We start from the raw sequence: 9,055 nt of genomic DNA, 5'->3' as shown, positions 1-9,055 counted from the left end.
ACCCGAGTCAGATGTTGCCATATTCAGTACTAGTCCGATGACCAAATTTCGCCGGTAACAAAGCCCATAGTGGTGTCTGCTTTTTCTTATCTTTCCTCAAATATGATGACTAGTAAGTTCTCCCTTTATTAACTGCCTTCTTACGATCTTAATGTTCCATTTCCTCATATGACTCTTCTTGATTTCGAGGGTGTTTCGATTGAGTTTTTTAAAATAGCTTATAAGCTACTTCCTCTGTCCAAATTTATTTGACACCATTTAAGCCACGGAGTTTAATAAAGAAATGATTTTTTTTTGAAAGTTTATGCTGTAAAAATTGTTTTTAAATAAAGAAATGTGACATTCTATTAGACAAACTGAAAAGAAAGTGAGGGAGTAAAAGCTAAAATGCATGAGTTGAGAATATCCGATTTTTAGCTTATTTTTGTACACTTTTTGTCATAAAAGTAAGGGTTTAAAAACACTTTTTATAAAAAAATAGTAAAGAGCTTATAAATCAAAAAAAATACTTAAAATAAGCGAATCCAAACACCCTCTTTATTGATGTAAGTATCAGATTGCATATAGCTAATTTTCGTGTATTCTTTTCTCTTTATTCCATTTCTGATGTAAAGGGGCTCTTTTCCTATTTTTCAATTGCCACTCTTGATTTTGGTTTTTCTGATAGACATTTGATCATTTTGTTGGCAAAGTTTCTACGATTACTGATGAAATAACAAAGAGTTTCTAAGACGATTGAGCTTAGTTAGCTCTGTAGCCGAATCACATATTAATGATTCCCATAATTTGTGATGATTCACATGGGGAAAGGCTCTACTCCTTGACTAGAAATGGACCTTTGGCCTAACTTAAAAGCTAGCTTATGATACGAAGATCGCTCGAGACAACAACAATCCATCCCCTCAGGCCAATGTAGATTGACTCTAACTAGAATGGACAATATAATGTAGGACCCAACATTAGGTAAACCAAGAATAAGGACGAGTCATTGCTCTGATATCATGTAAAGAAAATCGATCTTAGGTTTAACTCAACCCTAAAAAAATAGCTCATGAGTGACAATGACCTATTTCCTGAACCACTGGGACTCTAATAGAGTTCTTAATGGTAAATACTACCAAGTGAAAGTTCCAACACTTGTGTAGAAGCAAATTGACGTTGTTAAGGGAATGAACTTAACTTTCGGGAAAGCTTAAAAAGTTGTAAAACCTGGATATAATATGAAAACGATAATTGAGCTAAAATAAACTGTATTGAATTGAATTGACAAAAAAGGATAACTAGAGTTGGTGGATGTGTTGTGTTGGATGCCTGATTACCTACTGTAAAAGTAGTTGTCATTTGTATATTCAATGGAACTTAAGCTGCCCTAACTATTTTTTCATATTCTTCTATACTTGCTCCTTAAGTTTTGTATAAGTGAATCATGCCCACATATTATGGGGATAGTTGATAGTTATTGTATCAAGTAATTGGTTTGTTCCTTGTTTCTCATTCCTTGGGAAGTTGGTTACTAACTAGATCCTTTGCCTGTAAGTTTCTTTGGACTTGGTTAAGTACAGTAATTTCTTCCACGGAAACTTGGACCTTGATTGCTTCTCAGGCATAACTCCTTGGACTTAGTTCATGCTAATCTAATTGACTCAGACCCGTTTTAAGCTTAACCTGTCATAGTTAAGACCAAAATCGTTATCCAGTTGATTGGCTCACGTAGGTACGGAGGTTTTGTCTTCAACTCGGTTGAACTGGCCTTTGTCTCATTGTTTGGGCTGAATTGATACTCGGCTCGGCTGAACTGGTCTTTGTCTCAGCTGAAGTCTTGGATCGATTGATCTACCCCTAAGCTCGGCCGAACAATGGCCAAGTGGGTTTCTTTTAATGTCAATATTATCACGTATCAACCATATTATTTCCTTCTTCTGTTGGGATAGAGGGTCAATTTCATTTGAAGGGCATGATTCATTAGTGAGACTTCTAATGCATTAGGCTGATTATGGATTCGTCTAATTTTTCATGTAAGGTAGGATTTGGATGTCTCTACGAACTTGTAAGTACTTTGATTGTTACGCGCTAAATAAATCATTTATGGCGTTAGAGATCCAAGTCTTCTTTAATTTGGCTAGAACACGTTAGCATACGAGAATCTTATGCTTCAACTTGTATAGATGTTTGTCCATTTCTACTTCTTTACTGCTAAGTTCAACCTACTAATTGCTTTTTTCCCTGCCCAGGTAGTGGGTGGCACACAATTAGCAGCTTCAAACGGAAGAATGCTTTGGAAGTGCATAACACTGATGTTGGAGAAGATGAGATCAGCAATTTACCTGATTCCATTCTTCTTCACATTCTTTCATATCTTCCTACCAGAGATGTTGTGGGGACATGTATACTATCAACAAGGTGGAAGAATCTTTGGACTTGTGTTGAAAACATTGACTTTGATGACTCATTTCTTTACTCAAGTGGGGTTTTTGGTTATCCGATGAAGGTCACTTGTTTCATGCACTTTGTCCACAGAGTTCTTCAACTCCGAGAACAATCAGACATAAAAAAGTTTCGCCTTTCCTGCCGTGTCTGCTTCAGTGCCTCTCATGTTTGTTCATGGCTTGCAGCTGTTATTAGGCATAATGTTCAAGATCTTGATCTTTGTCTTTTTGTGGAAGAACCTTTTATGTTGCCTCCATGTGTTTTCAGTAGCAAGACGCTTACTTCTCTAAAACTTGAAATGAATTGTGTTCTGGAACTACCTTCTACTACTTATTTTCCTTTACTTAAAACCTTGCACCTATGTCTTGTCACATTTCGGGATGATAGCTCAACCCAGAGGCTGTTTTCTGGCTGCCCTGTGCTTCGAGAGTTGGCTATATTAGATTGTGAATGGATGAACTTGAAGCAAGTTGCGATTTCGATCTCTTCATTAAACAGTTTGATAATCGATGATTTACCTTTCTTTGGCTCCACCGATGATCTAAATGGCTGCAAAATCAAGATTGATGCGGCAAGTCTTAGTTTCCTTAAGTACAGTGGTTATCTCTCAAATGAGATATGTTTGTATAATATATCCCGCTCAGTCAATGCATCAATTCACATACCCATTCTGTATGAGAAGCGAAATCAAATTGCTTTTCGTGCTGTTAAGCTCTTTAGAGGGCTGCGCAAGATTAGCGCTGCAAGAATATCTAGCAGAGCTATTGAGGTAATTACTAACAGGATGGAAATTAGCTATAGAACATCACAGTCTAGAATGTTGAATGTCTAAATATGCAGTACTGATTTTTTTTTTTTTTTTCTCCTTTCTGTGATCCCACTTGTTGCTTGGCAAAGTCTCTCTTCATCGCAGATATAGGGAAAGACCGACTTCCAATCTTTTATAACTTGACGCATTTGGAGTTGAGTATGGAACTTGAAAATCATACCATTGGACCATTGAAGGAACTGCTTCAATGTCTGCCAAAGTTGGAATCGCTTCATTTTTCTGAGGTAGAAGTAGAACCTTTGGCATTGTGGACTTGTTTATAAATTCTTTTCAAGTCACATGAGTTCTTTCCTATTTCTCATTTTTCTTTCCATTCAGGGACTTGAACCCTGCATGCACCTTTGTGAAGATGACTGGAACCTGAGATCTGTACCACCCTGTTTCTTGTCTAGTCTCAAGACAGTGAAATACAGCAATTTTCATGGTAATGATACAGAAATATCTTTTTTAAGAAATTTGCTGGAAATTGCAATAGTTTTGGAGGAGCTGAACATAGTTTGTTCAAAGAGACCTTTTGGAGATCCAAAGAAGCAAAAGGAAGTTAAAGATCAACTGCAGAGTCGGCATGGAGGATCAGTGTCTTGTGCTATCAAGTTTATGTAAAACCAGCTTTTACATGTGAGTTCCTTTTCCATCAAGAAGCTAGTTAGCTTTTTTGTGTTATTTTTCTTTCTATGCAAAACTGTGGCATCTGTTTTATCCCTTCTGCTTTGGTTCATCATTCAATTTACTAGCTAAGTATCTGAATCAGACTGCTGAGTACGGTAATGAGTTTAAATATCAGATTCTTCCCTTTGAGATATGAACTTGAGTTTTACTAAGCAAGCATGAAGAATGCTTAATTTTTCGTCATTGTTAGATGGTCAGTCTTCCATGGACTATACATGAGTTACTTGCAAGTTGCAAGGAGCTGGTTATAAGTCGGGAATACAAAAAGAGGAAAGGTTATGCATGTTTCAGAATAGCATAGAAGTACATCTATCATGGAGTTGATTTAACTTAGTACCTAGTGCTTGAAAACCACATAGAAGTACACATATGTTGTCCTATTAATCGACATTTCAAAGTTCATTTATATTACTTTTTTTAGTTGCTATCCAGCTCAAAATAAGATCTCTCACTTATTCCTAATTTTTTGTATCTATGGTCACCAAATGAAAATGTCTCTTTATATTGTATAAAAAGATTTTACGCATGCTTGCACTAAAAGCTCACTGTGTTGGTTAAGGTTTGACTGGACAACTATATCCAGACCCAATTGTTCCATCTTTCAGCAGCTTAACTGAACTTCTGCACATGAGACTATGTATTAAATTAGACTACCATTATTATAACACTCCTAATTTTGTGTATCCATGGTCACCAAATGAAAATGTCTCTTTATATTGTATAAAAAGATTTACGCATGCTTGCACTAAAAGCTCACCGTGTTGGTTAAGGTTTGACTGGACAACTATATCCAGACCCAATTGTTCCATCAACTTCCATCTTTCAGCAGCTTAACTGAACTTCTGCACATGAGACTGTGTATTAAATTAGACTACCATTATTATAACATGGTTAAATTGGGAGTGGTAATCTCTTATTGAATATCTGGTTTCTCTAGTTAGGACTTAGGATGCACATTCACGGAGTTTCTTATTTTAAAAAGCAGTGTTGCTAAGAAATTGTTGAACTAGAACCTCTTTGGACTTTTATGACGGGAAACATCAAAGAATTTCTTCTTTCCTCAAGGAGCTAAAGGCAAGAGTGATTTCAATATGCAAATCTACTTGGGCCTGTTGAAATTTGATTTTTCTTCTCTTTCAGCTGGCCAAGATTTTCCTCAATTTAAGTATGTATGTATGTATGTATGTATGTACGTATGTATTATTATTATCATTATTATTATTATTATTATTTAACTTGGACTTTGAAGAGTTTCATGTTGCACTTAAACTTCTTGATGTACTAAGTAACATCACGTATTTCGATATCAAACTCATGTTTGCTCTGCAAGATTACAGTGGTTAAAGTCTTGTGCTCGCTTAAAAATGAAATTAGTTGACAATTCGATCATCTGATGGCTGCTGCTTCCAGACACTTGGTAGTGCTGCAGTATTGCATTTACGAGTCATAGACTGTTACAGAGCATTTAAGCTGGTGTGTAAACCTGATAATGACATTTTTATGTGATGCAGTCTCCAACAAGCAGTTAGTTTGCAAGCATTAGCTGTGGATCTGACAGGTTGCTGGCTATGAGTTTTTGGTTCCTTTTACAAGTGCAACGCCATGCTTTAGTACAATTTTTGTACTTCATAGATCAGTTATTTTTGCTAATGACTTCTCCAGATTCATGTAAATCAGTTGGAACTTCTTTTGGCTTTCTGAAGTAGTGGAATCTGACTGTAGTGGAACAGGTAAACATTTAGCTCAGCTTAGGACCCTTTGCCTCTTTTGTCTTTTATTTTGTGGGGGATGGGTATAGATGCTAGAAAGATGATTTTGTGATTGTTCTTTATTCAAAAGGAATCAAGCATTGTAAATCTACTATAGCTGATAGCTGACTCATGCATATGAACAACAAGGATAGGGAAAATATTGTATGATATTTTGGTTTTTGGGAAAGAAAGTTGCACATGCATATATCAAGTTCCTATGTCTGCTATTTTGTGTGTGGTACTTCAAACTTTTATGCATTATGTTTCATTTCACAATTGGAGAAATTGAGTTTTTTTTTTTACACCGGGGATACTCTGCTGATAAGTCCTTTTCAGAATGTCAGAAAAAAATAAAAAATAGAAATATCAGAGGGGTTGAGTTTTTATAGAAGGGACAAAGTTCTGTATTCCCATTTATCCATTTACTTAGTACGCACTGCTCAGTATTGTTCTATTGGACCTTCCTAAGTCATTGCTAATCAGTGGCATGGCCTGTTCTCTTTGTACACCGATAATTATCTCTTACATGAATATTCACTGTCCATCGATTACGGATTCGGCCTGATCTCAGGCCCTGGCTCACCCTCCGTGGCTGAAGCTCGGGGGACAAACATCGTTATAAGTTGTCCAAGTTGCCAATAAATAGTTCATTGTATGAGCAGGAAAAAGATCGATTTACATGGATTGCCCTTGCTTTGTACACGAGTTCTTAAAATTTTACTCATACACAGACCTGAAGAATTTTTACCCTATCAGGACATTTGAATCTGTAATAGCAGGTGATTTAACTTACTTTTTTATGTACAAATCTCACTGTATTATAGAATGTTACCTGTAGTTAGCTGTTTATATGTTCTGATAGTATATTACATTTTCAGTGGGTAAAACTTTTGGTGGTTGTGTGGGGGGAGGGAGGAAAAGTATAAAGAAAAAGGAAAAGAATAATTGCTCGAAAAAGCATTTTTTTTTTCCCATCTTGGCTTATAAATACTGTGGAGGGTTGTTATTATACCCTTTGGCTAAAAATGTCTTTTTATTCCAATAAAAAGCCACTTATAAGACTTGTTCTGTCCCCACGGAGAAAACCAGACAAGGGGCAGAGAACAACTGCAAAAAATTCTCAGATACACATTTATTAAATGGCACAGCATTTGCATAATCTAACAAGAATATGCCAATTCAGATAACTTTTTCTTAATACTAGATGGTCAAACTTTTGCACTGATATTATAAATTTATGTTTCTTTTTGTCGTTATCAAGAGCAATTACGATGCACTGAATCCAGTACTGCTTTTGATTATGATCGTCATTAGAAAAAGAATGAGACTATTTTTTTAATGATACATAACACTAATTATAATAATTTGTAATGATGCAATCTCTAACTAAATTTACTCAACTGAACACATGGTGTGCCCCTTACTCTTCAAGAGTTGAGACTTGTGGGTAAGCTTTGATCGATAGCGAGGGGTCGTCTTTGTGATGGTGTATCTTATTTTGGATATCATTATTTAATTTGTTAAATTTAACTTCAGACATAAATATCTAAAGTTATAATCCATTCTACCTAAAATTTAGCTATATAACTTTTGTCTGGAGTTAGATTTGATAACTTGATAGTTCTAAGTGTAATAAAAAAAAAAAAGTGAAAACACTATTCACTTCTTTGTAATAAAAGATATGTTAACATCTTTACGAGATGAATAACTTTCGGTTGACAGAATAATCAAAGTCCGCAAGATGAATCTGTAATTTTGGAAGAAAGATTTGTTTTGAGGTTGGGCATGGGTCTCAATCCCAGCTTATGGGATGTCGGTAGACTGCTAGAGCTGTTCCTACGGTGAGAGTGGGTCACCGCGAATCGATCGAGGGACAGACTAAAGAACGGTTACTTTGGAGGTCTTCTCTGGGCGTCAAATAACCACCTCAGAATTGGTACGAACAAGAGAAATTCAACTGTTTAATTAAAACAGAGCATTGTAATAGATCTCACAGATGTCCACGCAATGTGACGACGAACCCTGATACTTCGAATGTCAAAATGAAAAATTTAATCAAGTGTCAGTAAACAACAAGAATAACTACGGCTCTCTTGAAATAATAGTCAGTCATCTAATAAGTAACACGCATAAATGAATTAAGGAGATTTCTATTATCATTTATATTCAGGTAAAAACTACCTTCAGGACGGCTTCTATTCGGCATCAGATACAAACATTTCAAGGTGAAGGCTATTTTCCCCAAGTCCTTCCAAATAATTGCTGAGTTGTTTTATCACATCATATTTTAAACTAATCACTATCCAAATACCTTACAAATAATTGTTGGAGTTGTTAAAAGTATTGCCTCTTCCGTACATACTTTTTTTTCAAAGTTAGAAGGTTTTATATCTTGTTAGAAGTCAACAGCATGTTAGGTGCTCCATTATTAATTACTAAGAGATGTTATCTTTTCTTCTGTGACACAAAAGAAAAACGAAAATGTCACCTAAACTTAGTTGGGAGAATTTCTCTATTTTGACGAGTTAAGCCATAGATGAATGGCAAGTAGAAATGACACCAAACAGCTTCTTGTAGTACGCCTCTTTAAAATTTTTTTTTTTTTTTTAAATTTAATCGATTTTGATAAACTTCAAACTGAACCTCATCCTTTCCAATAATCAAGTTTTCGAAACTTCAGACATGCGTATTTGAAGTAGTGAAGTTGATTATGAAATTTTAAAAGTCCTTAAATACAATAACAACAACATATGAGTGTAATCCTGCAAGTCGAATTTGTGGAGGGTAGTGTGTACGCATATCTTATCCCTACTTTGGGAGGTAGAAAAACTATTTTCAATAGACTGTCCGCTCAAGAAAAAATTCTTTAAATAGAGATTCTAAAAACGGCTATTTGTGCACTTCGTTTTGAATAACAATAAACCGAAATATTTTTCTAGTTTAACTAGGTTCTTGAATTATTTGACCCGATTAATTTAATTTGATTTCATGCTAGATAGCCAGTGAAGGGTTAAATTGTTCCCTGTCGAAAAGATTTCCATTTTAGAGCTTAAAAGAATACATGATTAAGAAATACAGGGTCACAATCTACCTACCAATGCACCCCACTCATGTCATGTTAGACTTTGGTGCATAAACATTCACAGAACAAAATTCACGGTCAATACTCAACACCCCGTTAAATGAAAAGTTTGGATCGCACCAACCACCATTTCCCCATTTTCTTTCTAACTTATTTTACATTCAAATATAATGGAGCCAAATATACTATTTTCTTCGTCTTAATTTACCTAATATGCTTTCCTTTTTAGTATATTAAAGAAAAAGTCATACTTTTTTTTATTTAAAATTGATTTAACTTTAAACATTTCATTTAATT

The 9,055-nt window shown here is 35.2% G+C and overlaps 1 protein-coding gene across 2 annotated transcripts; it reads left to right on the top strand.

Moving 5' to 3' along the window:
- On the top strand, positions 1-5,881 carry LOC132036842 (F-box/LRR-repeat protein At3g59190-like). Of its 2 annotated transcripts, none has more exons than XM_059427239.1 (5): positions 1-112; positions 2,232-3,196; positions 3,325-3,480; positions 3,575-3,874; positions 5,437-5,881. In XM_059427239.1, exons 1-4 carry the CDS (start codon positions 103-105, stop codon positions 3,857-3,859), a joined length of 1,416 nt encoding a protein of 471 aa, XP_059283222.1. In that variant the 5' UTR covers positions 1-102; the 3' UTR covers positions 3,860-3,874; positions 5,437-5,881. The 2 variants fall into 2 exon arrangements, with proteins under 2 accessions (XP_059283222.1, XP_059283223.1); XM_059427240.1 differs by having other exon boundaries at positions 17-112; positions 2,236-3,196.
- Positions 5,882-9,055: the final 3,174 nt, after the last annotated feature.

The sequence above is a fragment of the Lycium ferocissimum genome, chromosome 11 (genome assembly GCF_029784015.1).
Source record: "Lycium ferocissimum isolate CSIRO_LF1 chromosome 11, AGI_CSIRO_Lferr_CH_V1, whole genome shotgun sequence".
Classification (NCBI taxonomy): Eukaryota; Viridiplantae; Streptophyta; class Magnoliopsida; order Solanales; family Solanaceae; genus Lycium; species Lycium ferocissimum.
The sequence above is the reverse complement of the archived record's forward strand: the minus strand, read 5'-3'. Positions and strand labels throughout refer to the sequence as shown.